The sequence below is a fragment of the Mytilus californianus genome, unplaced genomic scaffold (assembly GCF_021869535.1).
Source record: "Mytilus californianus isolate M0D057914Y unplaced genomic scaffold, xbMytCali1.0.p SCAF_3, whole genome shotgun sequence".
NCBI lineage: Eukaryota > Metazoa > Mollusca > Bivalvia > Mytilida > Mytilidae > Mytilus > Mytilus californianus.
Window position 1 is genome coordinate 24,482,734 of NW_026262679.1, and position 11,055 is coordinate 24,493,788.

Sequence of the window (11,055 nt, forward strand, 5' to 3'; positions counted from 1 at the left end):
TAAGTATATCTAGCATATTTACTTTTCTCATCAGAGAAGAAGACTTTAAATGAGTTGCAGCAAATATACTTGCATTCAGATTTACCAAACGACCATTTAATTAAATAGGAAAACGTTTGATAAGATTTTGTGGAAGTGTAGTGTAAATAGTTCAAGTGAAAAGTCAAAACTGTCAACAGAATCAAAAGGACCATCAAAAGCACGTAATCTATCTAAAACATCCAAAAAAAATTTTACACTCCAAAAATAGTTAATTCCACTATTTTCATATGTTTTATAACAAAAGTTAACGATAGGTTCTTTGATAGTAGTTAAGGAACTAGTTAAAAGCACTGAAAGATTAGTTGTAGAACGCTTACTAGAAGCCGAGATCGGAAACGATATTTTACTGTTTTTTGTGTAGTTTAGGCAGAGATGTCTCTGGTTTAGGTAACCAATACATAGTAGGGACCTTCAAATGCTCAGAAGAGGCCTTAAGCTGTGATGTGGTTATGATATGATTGTTTACTATCACGTGTTTACTATACTGACTCTCTGTGGAGCCTCGAGTGTGGAGCACACGGACTTGAATGTAGAAGAATTTAAAATTTCATTCTTAAGGATGTTCGCTACTCTTGTTTTTGACTTTTTTGTCAGATATTCGGAATCCTCTAGTTTTATCCTTGTAGTACCAATAAAAAAAATTCCCGCGAACCCCTACTTTTCTGTTCATAATTTTATAACATATAGTTTAACTAGCCATTTATGAAAATCTTATAAAACCCTTGTTATTTTTCATAGTTTTTTAAAGAAAAAAGGTGCCAATGTTAAATGTATGAAAAGTCTAGAGAGAATCATTTCCCGCCAAATTTTCAATTGATTATATCTCAAAAACAAGGTCACGGACCTATCATTTTTTTTCTGCTTTTTAAGTTCAGTTATTTATATACTATCAATTTATAACAGTCTTTTAAAAAGCTTGTTGTTTTTAAACAGAGGAGCGAACATCCTTAAGAACGTCCGTGTAGTATTTACGGCACCACATTGTTGGCTGCTTTGTCGGCCGGTACAAACACAAACTGCTTTGCGAGTTCTTGAAGTATGATTTTTGTTCTAGAAATAGGCGTATTATGTACTCTTTTATTTATTTCTAAATTATTTTCAAAATGTGATATTCAAATATCGACAACGTTCATACATTTATTCAGATGAGAATCAAGAGATTTTTTTTATCAGATTTTCCCTCATTTAAATCGAATTGTTGTTCCTAAAAGGGTTTTTGGTTCCAAACCACATATCTCTTTATTCAGTTAAATATTCCCACCTTTTTACTTTTTAATTATTAGACTCGGTGTTTTCTATCAACTGTATGGGAAAGTCTAGAGAGATAGCTTTTGGTCACTCATGGCACCTGCATAAACAATAATGGCGGCCCATGTGAAGAAGAAATAGAAAATCTCAAAAATTGTCTCCTTTTGAGAAACCTTTCCTATATTTACAAGTGATTTTTTTAAACATTCACGATGTCTGATCTTACAAAAATTGGAAGTAGTTTAGATTCTGCAAAGTCCAGAAAACGCCGTCCACGTTTTGCAAATGTCAATGAAAAGAAAATTGCTGATGATGAATTTATGGCAGCTGCAATTGGCGATGTAGAATGGCTGAAACAAAGCTTACGTGAAGCCAAGGGGCAAATCAACTTTGACAAAAATGTAAGCTATTGATGAAAAGAAGAGAGTCGGGTTGAATCTGTTTTGCATTATTAAAGTCTGGGTAGTAGGAGATTGCTCTGACGTCCATCTATAATGTTTGTTTTTATATGGACTGTGCTCTGACCCCCATACAACCCCTAGCAAGTTCTCAAAACAATCTCATATGTCAGCAATTTCTGACTTGCCTGCAAAATGATAATATATGCAAATTTGTCATGTTTGTAGCCCAATCATGCCAATAGAGACTATATAAATCTAGTAGAGTCTAGGGTACCACGATTTCCCTTGAATAACAAGAACAAAATAATATCCCGAAAACAAACTGATTTGTCCCGATAACAAGATTTTACATGGTGTTATACTGCTTAAATTAGTGTAACAGCATACAATTATAAGGTTTAAGACATAATTCCACAATTACGTATGTTTCTCTCCGGATATATCAAATAAGAAATATAGAGATCAGATTATTTATTTCAAGTACAAATCCAATGTATACAATGGTATAATATACAAGAAAATTATTAAAAAAAAGTGAAATTGCATTTTTATTGAGTAAAAACGAGTAATATCTTTAACTAATATTCTTTAATATTGTTAAAAGTAGTATAACACCATAAAAAATCTTTAAATCTTGTTATCGTGATAAATCTGTTTGTCTTTGGGATATTACGTTGTTCTTGTATTTCTCGGGAAATCGTGGTACCGGAGTCTGGTGGCCTAAAATTAGATTATTTGAGTTAATAACAATAAAGCAATGTTTAAACTTTGCTTTTTTTTTTTTATTAAAATGAATCGTTATAAGTCAAAGTTATATTATCAGTAAAAGATGTTTATAATAAATTAATATATTGTTTTTATTGGTATAAATATTGAATTTGTTATCAATAAATTAAAACCCAACTAAACATTACTGTTATACACATATCATTCATATGAACATTAACGGTCCTACTATTTCGCCGATATTTTCCCGTATGCAGTGACCTTAACTACGTGACCTCTTATTAAAACTTCGGCCAGCGTAGAATAGAAAACCGTGATTAAAAAATGTAAACAAACATGCACTTGAAGGTAAATAGTAATAACTGATTCTTAAAGAACACATTTAATACAAAAAATCATTTAACTACTGTTGAGGAAAAGTTTAATTAACAAATGTTAATGCATGGAAGTTACAAAAAAATATCATGCTATATCAATTCACTTATTTGTCACGTGCTCCACATGTTCTGTGTTGAATGTTTATCAGTGTCACGATTCGGTAAACTTTGGCAACAAACTCGAAAGTTAATTAGCTTGCGATCAACAATCATTGCATGAAATATTATGTGTCGATAATACGTTATAGATTCGTAATAAATATAAAAAGCATGCATACAGGACTTAGTTTATTATATATGCATGCATTGGTTCAATAATTCCGATAACATTAAAGTTGTTTCACATGACTTTAAGGAGTTATTTTTGGACAAAATGTCAGATGAGTGATTCCAGGGCCTCTTTTGCATGTATTGAACAGAAATAATTCTATGTTTGATAGTTTTATGTATGATTGACAAAAACGTTTTTTTGTGTTAACCTGTGCTTTTTAGTATTATATCTGATTGTGCAGTAACATTCAGGTCATTTTCATGAATACACCAGTAAATATAACATAAATTTCTGCGTTGACTTGAGATAACTGAACTCTTGGTTTCATATTTCAGAAACTCAATGTCTTCTATACATGTAAGTTGTTTTTGTGCTGTTGTATATAAATGATATTTGCATCTGCACTTTGTTTTACATTGCATCAAAGTCATGTGTTTCTTTATTCTACATTGGCTAGAGGTATAGCCGGAGGGTTGAGATCTCACAAAACATGTTTAACCCCGCCACATTTTTGCGCCTGTCCCAAGTCGGGAGCCTCTGGCCTTTGTTAGTCTAGTATGTTTTTTAATTTTAGTTCATTTATATGTTTTGGAGTTTAGTGTGACGTCCATTTTCACTGAACTAGCACACAATTTTATTTAGGGGCCAGCTGAGGACCACCTCCGGGTGCGGGATTTTCTTGCTGCATTGAAGACCCATTGGTGGCCTTCGGCTGTTGTCTGCTCTTTGGTCGGGTTGTTGTCTCTTTGACATATTCCCCATTTCCATTCTCAATTTTACATGTAACTTTCTAATAGCAAAATTTTTTAGCTGAATTGCAATAAAGTGGAAGTCTGCTTATGATACGAAGAATGGTTTTATTGTGTCTGGACTTCTTGATGTCAACATTTCAGTTTCTGGACAAATTCTTTCATGCCATAAGGAATATCTTAACTTAAGAAAGACCCTAGGCCTATTGATTTTGAGGTCAATAGGTCAAAGTCACAGCAGCTATTGATAGACTAAAATATTTGCAAAATTTTGGTTTCAGGCTGTTATTTTTTTAACCATACATGTATGTCCAACTTTAACGATACTTGGCTTAAATAATGCCCAATAGGATGTAGAAGATCCTATGGATTTTGGAGTCAAAGGTTAAGGTGACTACCAGTATTGATAAACTGAAATTTGAGCAAAAGTTTTTTTTCCAGAGTTTTTTTTCTACCATATGCTCAACTTTAACCAAACTTGGTGAGTTAATTCCCCATGGGATGAAAAAATATCTCTATTGATTAGAGGTCAATAGGATAAAGGTCAAGGTGACAGCAGGTAGTGATAGACTGAATTTGAGCAACATTTATCTTTTGAACCACATGTCTATTTTTTCTATTTGTGATCAGGTAATGCCCTATGAGTTGAAAAACACTTTTTTTAATTTTGAGGTCACTAGCTATAGGTCAAATGTAAGGTTAAAACAGTAATTGGTAGACCAAAATTGGACAAAAATTTGGTTTCAAGATGTTATAATTGAACCAATTATGTCCATACATGATTACATGTATGTCTACCCTTCACCAAAATTTGTAAAAGAATCACACGTAGAAATGAGAAAGACCCTATTTAGGTCAAGGTCACAGTAAATTTAAATAGACTGAAATTTAGGGAAAGTTGTTTCGGGACAATATCTTTTGAGCCATGAATCAGATTTTTATCTATGTTGGTAGATTATGTAATGTGCCTTTGGGGTGAAAAAGAAATTTATTAATTTTTAGGTCAAAGGTCAAGGTTTCAGTAACTAATAGAATGAAATCTCAGTAAAAAAAAAACATTTTTTGCTATCCATTTGTCATAAATTTTTGGCAGATTTGACACAAAAATCTTCTACTACAAATCCATAAAGATTGCAACTCAGCTCATGTGCCAATGGTGCTTCAGTAATTTATTCTTATAAATTGTCTTTTCTGATTTTTACTCTTAATTTGATCCAGCTGATGTAGGGGAAAGCAAGCATGTCATTTTTTTAGAACCAGACTTTAAACAGCTATCTAATGCACACAAGTCTTACATTTACATCATCTGTCATGTATTATGTAGTTCATATTTTTTATATTTTTAGGGTCTTTCAGCTTTACATTTAGCAGCCATCCATGGTAGATTGGAATGCTTAAAGCTACTGATTGAGAAGTACAAATATAATATAAACTTGCCAAGTACAACTGGCTGGAGAGCAGTTCACCTGAGCATAAGTAATCAGACGGGAAAGAGGGCCTTGGAATGTTTGAAGTACCTGGTGGACAAAAAAGCTAATCCATCTGTGTAAGTCATGTTGTTGTACTCCAGTCTTACAAGTCTTATAATAGATCTTAATGTAGCCTATTTGAAATCAGTTTCATTTTGTAAATTTCATTGCATGGAATTGAAAAAGTAAGCATAGAATTGTAAGGGTTTTGTTTAAGTTGAGAGGAAAAAAATAGATTTGAAAATTTTGGGATTTATTTTTAATTTTGAAAGAAAGGAAAAATACGTACAGTTACTTCCTTTTTTGTTGTTGAAAAAAATACTATCTGCAAAAGTTTTACTTGTAAAGTCAAAAATACTCTGTCTAATAATCGAAAAAGGGTCATCGCCATAATGTTAAGCAGATTATTTATAATACAAAAATAGATGCTTAAAAAATGAAATTCAAAAGAATTATTTTCGAAACCATTCAACTGGTTTAGATTGGAAATTTTATCTTCTATATATAAGCTGAGAGAGCAATATAAATGTAAAAATATTCATAAAATTTCAAGCTTAAATGTTGTATGAAGAAAACAGGTTTTTATTACCTTACTTTAGTAAATATTTTTTTATGAAAGACGCCATTTTAGTGATACAGGCTCAACAAAATCTCTAGTTATAAAATGTTACATGTATATATTCCAATAATATACTTATTAAAGTCTAATATAGTTTTTGCCATCTTTCAGTGTTAACAATGATGGAATTACACCAGTGCACCAAGCAGCTTCAGAAGGTCATGTTCAGTGTTTGAAATTATTGATTGAGGTTGAGGCCCAGATTGATGGAAAAGACTGCCGTGGTCATACTCCACTGGATCTGGCCAAATTATGGGGACATAAAAAATGTGCAAGGTATTTAAATTCTAAACTTTTAAAAGAGGTAATATGATATGAAGGTGTATACAAAACAATCCCATTATATACTGAATGATACCATATATATCATTGCAACATTGCTTTTCACTGCTTTTCATTGCCCTCTCAGTCATGTCTATTGATGTTGAAATAATTTCAATCACGACACACAGGGTCTTGTCCTGATTAAAATCCTTCATGGTTATATTTTTATCCATGGAGATCCCTACCTATCATTAGTTTACATGTTAAAGTTTGTGATTCGGTCAGTTCAAGGGGAGCCACAACTCGTATGTCAATGACATTTGGAATGTAGTTGTATAAGCATTGGCACATCTCATGTCCATGGAGATAGTTTGGCTCATCCCCTTAGTCATCGCCTATTGATTTGAAACTTTAGCATATTTTACATGTTAAAGTTTGTGATTAGTTCAGTTTAAGATGAACCACAAATGGTAAGTAAATATTTGGTATGAAGTTGTATTAGTATTTGAATGTCTCATTTCCAGGGAGATTATATGGCCTGTCCCCTCAATCATGGTTCATTGCCTTTTAAACTTTTGAATAGTTTAAATGTTAAAGTTTGTGTTCAGGTCAGTTTAAAGAGAATCACTTATGATATTAAATTCAATCCTATTTAGTATGCAGTTGTATAAGCCCTTCACCTTCAGTCATGGTTTATTGACTTTGAATGTTTTGCATAGTTGTTATGTTTTAAAGAATTGTCATTTCTATTTCAACATTTGCATTATACTATCAAAATCACATATAGGCAAGACATATCTCTGTGTCAACAGTTTATTTAAAAAATAAAAAAAACTTGTTGAATGGTAAAAATAGTAGGTTACAGGCAGAATGATCTTTCCATTCTACCTGAAAACTACATAACCCTTCAACATGCTCATATCCCTTTTATAAAACCAAGTTTGATGGCTGATCTTAATTATTGCCTTTCCAAAATGTTGTTAAAGAAATAGCATTTTGTGTAGTTTGAGTAGACTGCAAATCTTATTTCTGCTGGATTATTGAGTCAAATTTGTAATACAATTGACCATAATCAATGAAAAAAGTGGTTAGAACATTTGAAAGTAAAAAATTACCATTGTGCATGTGCTCAATACTGGAAGTTGTTTTAAACTAAATTTGACTTGGAAAAAAAACATGTGCTATTTCTGGTTTTTGTTGATACACAAAAAAATAAAAAAAAAATAGACTGACCAAACATTTTTTTACAGCTAGTAGCAGGAAACAGACACATATTTTTTATTGCCTTAGTAGGCTTTTTTTAGCAGCAATACATTTATTGTCATTTATTTAGTTAATGGGAACAATATTTGTATATATAGTAGAAAATTAATAAAAGGAGAGATTTGATCAATGTCAGTTAGACATTGATCCAATAAAATACTAATACAAGGAAAGACATTTTAATACAAAACTGCAGTTATTACTTTTAAACTTAAGATAATAAAATCTAAGGCAAAGTCACTTTTGTTACTCAGCATTTAAAAAAAACTTAAATTGGTAAAATTTATTATAACATTTAGTGATGTTTCAGAATTCTGGCAGCAGAGCTGTGGCACCAGGACAAAGATGGTGTTGCTAAAGAGATGGGTCAGCTTAAACAATTGAAAATGCAGCAAGTGTTGAAAGAACTAGAAGAAGCTGAAGACTTGCAAAAGGCACAAGAATTCTATGGTGAGAAATCATACCAGGATTGGCTAAAGAAGAAAAATATACCTGATCCCAGAACGAAAGATGAAATGGAGAAGACAAAGGGTAAAAGGGAACCATTACAAAAATCAAATAGCAAAGCACCACCTCAAGACCAAGTATATTCTAGAGATAAAGATACAGACAGTAAGATACATGTGTCATTTGAAAATGCAAGTACCCCAACACCTGGCTCCAAATACATAAGAGGGTTTTCATTCCGTAGCTCAGAGGAGGCATCAAAGTCTGAGGAGAAGGAAAATTTAGAAAAGAAACCAAGAGCTAGAACAGCTGTAGAACATCCATATGACTGGAGACTGGCATTACATCCTCCTAAACCAGGCTACATTACAAACCTTACAGATGAGTATCCACGAGATATGTATACTATGATGCCAAAGAATAAATCTGCTTCAATGTATTATGATGGGAAATTTGCACCGAAAGTTAATGTCATAGATGAAAACTCCAAACATAGAAAGTTGAAATCCATGAAGATCCAGAAACCAAATCTACCGGATGAAGTTATTGATAGATACCTGTCAAACGATCCAACAAGACAAGACAGACCAATGGTGTTCAAATCTCGACATATTTCAGATGTAAACAAAAAGAAGAAATATGAAGATAATGTCAAAGGAAAAGATGAAGTAACCTTACACCTTTGTGATGACTTTTCTTCCTTTATGTACAGAAATGCCCTTCTGAGGTCAAATACAATTGATGTGATTGGTAAACAAGAATCAGATGACTGGCAGAGCAAGGCCTATCCAACAAAGGATGTTCTTAACACACTGAAAATTTTAAGAAGACCTACTCACTTCCCTAATATAAAAGGGGAGGAATATGTACTAGGAATTTACTAAATAATTAAATTTAAAGAGGACTAATTGTTTGGAACTGCTAAAGCATTTTAAACTTTCTTTGTTTTGAAATGGGACAAAGCATCAACAGAAATTAGTTATAGTTTTTTCTCAATATTTCAATCATTCAATGGAATACTTATGAATAATGAAAATAATGACTTATATTACTAAGGCATTAAAAGGGGTTGAATCATAAAAACATAAAGAAAGCAACAAATTTTAAATATACATATAGTAAATTATTGTTTACCAAATGCATGTCTCTCCTAACATTTTTGTAAAGTCTTCTCTGTGAGTTTACAGGCAAATGTTTTTCAGATCAATTTTTGTAATTTAATTTGCTATCAATGCATAATTTTTTTTTAATTTTTCTTTAAAAAAAATTCTTTTTCTATTGCTTAAACACACAAAACTGACTTTAATATATAAAGACTAATTCTATGATTAACATTTTTGTAAAGATCTTAAATATCTTGAATAAAAATTAAATTAAGAATTTCTCATATTGTTGTGCAAGGATTTTCACAAGTTTTTGATTTTTTCGGTGAAAATTCCGCATATCTGTAGTAGGCAGATTTTAGAATATGTAGAATCACATTGAGTAAACAACCTTTCCAGCACAATGTTAAATGAGTATATATCCTCCAAAAGAAAAGGTACATTGTATAATCATGAAGTACTTACAAACGTATGCCTGGTGTTTCATTTATAAAGTTTTCACAGTAATCACCATGATTCATATATTAACTTTATACTACCTTTTTATACTGTCTGCCTTTCATATGTTCTTAAAATGATTGTAATACTCTTTATCCTAGTCTAAATGTATGTTCATGCATTCCCCAATCTGTTTCTTATATATTATGTCCAAGTTGTATTTAAAAAGTGGTAGAATTGTTTGTTTAGGTTGTTGACTGTTTTCACAATTATGCTCTACATTGTAAAATTTGATGTTACAGAATACTTTTTTTTATATTTAATATTACATCATTTTTAAGTTAAATGTATTTTTTTATTTTCTGATTGTGTTTTTTTTTGTGGTGGGGTGGGGGGAATTCTGAAGAGGCATTTACATTTCTTACGGCAGGTTAAATACTACAGTTTATGTTCAGAGTGATTTCAGCTTAGTAAATATGTAAGGGATTTTATAAATGCAAATGAATGTTTTTGGTTAATAGCTGAACAGTTAAAATTGTTTTTTTCTGTCATTACAGTTTTTGTGCTAATTATATTACAAATTGCATGCTTTAATTAAGCTAGTGGTTTTGAGCTTTCAAGATTATTTTTAAATCATAAAGGATGATGTTTTTTTTAAAATCTTTTTGAGATACTAATTATTTTTCTAATTATGATCTGTAATTAACTTTAAGAATTGATTTTGATTCTACAGAAAGATTTATAATATACTTTTTTATTGTTGTGTTTGATATAGAATATTATACAATGATTTATTGTGGTTTAATTTTTAGGCATTGTTTTAAAGCAATAATGAAGAATATTGTGCACGATTAAATTATTATTGCAACATAAAATGCTACAATAATACTGCTAATAAGATTGTGTACTGCTTGATTTCAAGGGATTAAAATTGTTATGTATAATTTTGCAATGCACCTGTTTGTTTCAAAAATCAAAATAAATAAGATATTTCTCCATAACTTATATATTTCATTACTGCATGGTGAGAAGATAAAGCTAGCATAATAAATGGATATTTCTACTGTTTGGAATGAGGAGCTGGTGATCATGAGCTATTGTTACTTTGATGACTGTGTATCTGAGTTCACAGATAGGGTTCAATATCTGTCGTTTGTGTTTTGTCATCATCCTCATACTTCTTTTCAACAAACTATTTTTGTCCCCTGCGTAATACGTTGTGGGGGCCATGGAAATACCGGGTGTCTGTCCTTCCGTCAGTGTGTCCATCCGGTCTTGTTAGCGCTCTCATGGGTACAATTCTTGCCAGAGTTTTATAAAACTTATACTATAGGTTAATATCACCAATACCTCGAACAAGTTTTAAAATGGTGGACGATCGACTTTTTTTAATGGAGTTATGCCCCTTGTAAATATTAAATTTATGGAAAATGGCCTCGTTAGCGCTCTCACTGGTACAATTCTTGCCACATTTTTATAAAACTTAAACTATAGGTTAATATCAGCAATATCTCGGACAAGTTCTATAATGGTGGACGATCGACTTTTTTTCAAAAGTGTCTTTCTATGTTGTGATTTTACACTATTGTTTCAGAAAAAGGGTGAAGGTTTGGTACCATTAAAACGTTTAAACCCGCT

At 31.5% G+C, this 11,055-nt stretch overlaps 1 protein-coding gene across 1 annotated transcript; it reads left to right on the forward strand.

The window, feature by feature from the left end:
• The first annotated feature begins 1,376 nt into the window (after positions 1 to 1,376).
• LOC127734191 (ankyrin repeat domain-containing protein 53-like) lies at positions 1,377 to 10,418 on the forward strand. Its single transcript, XM_052243926.1, has 4 exons — positions 1,377 to 1,691; positions 5,161 to 5,360; positions 6,014 to 6,178; positions 7,740 to 10,418. The coding sequence occupies exons 1-4, from the start codon at positions 1,503 to 1,505 to the stop codon at positions 8,758 to 8,760; spliced, it is 1,575 nt and encodes a 524-aa protein (XP_052099886.1). The 5' UTR covers positions 1,377 to 1,502; the 3' UTR covers positions 8,761 to 10,418.
• The last annotated feature ends 637 nt before the right edge of the window (positions 10,419 to 11,055 follow it).

Excerpts from the sequence above, each read along its gene's own strand:
- LOC127734191 (XM_052243926.1), top strand. The coding sequence starts at position 1,503 with ATGTCTGATCTTACAAAAATTGGAAGTAGTTTAGATTCTGCAAAGTCC. Across the intron at positions 1,692-5,160 it reads AAATCAACTTTGACAAAAAT|GGTCTTTCAGCTTTACATTT; the intron begins GTAAGCTATTGA and ends TTATATTTTTAG. Across the intron at positions 5,361-6,013 it reads AAAAAAGCTAATCCATCTGT|TGTTAACAATGATGGAATTA; the intron begins GTAAGTCATGTT and ends GCCATCTTTCAG.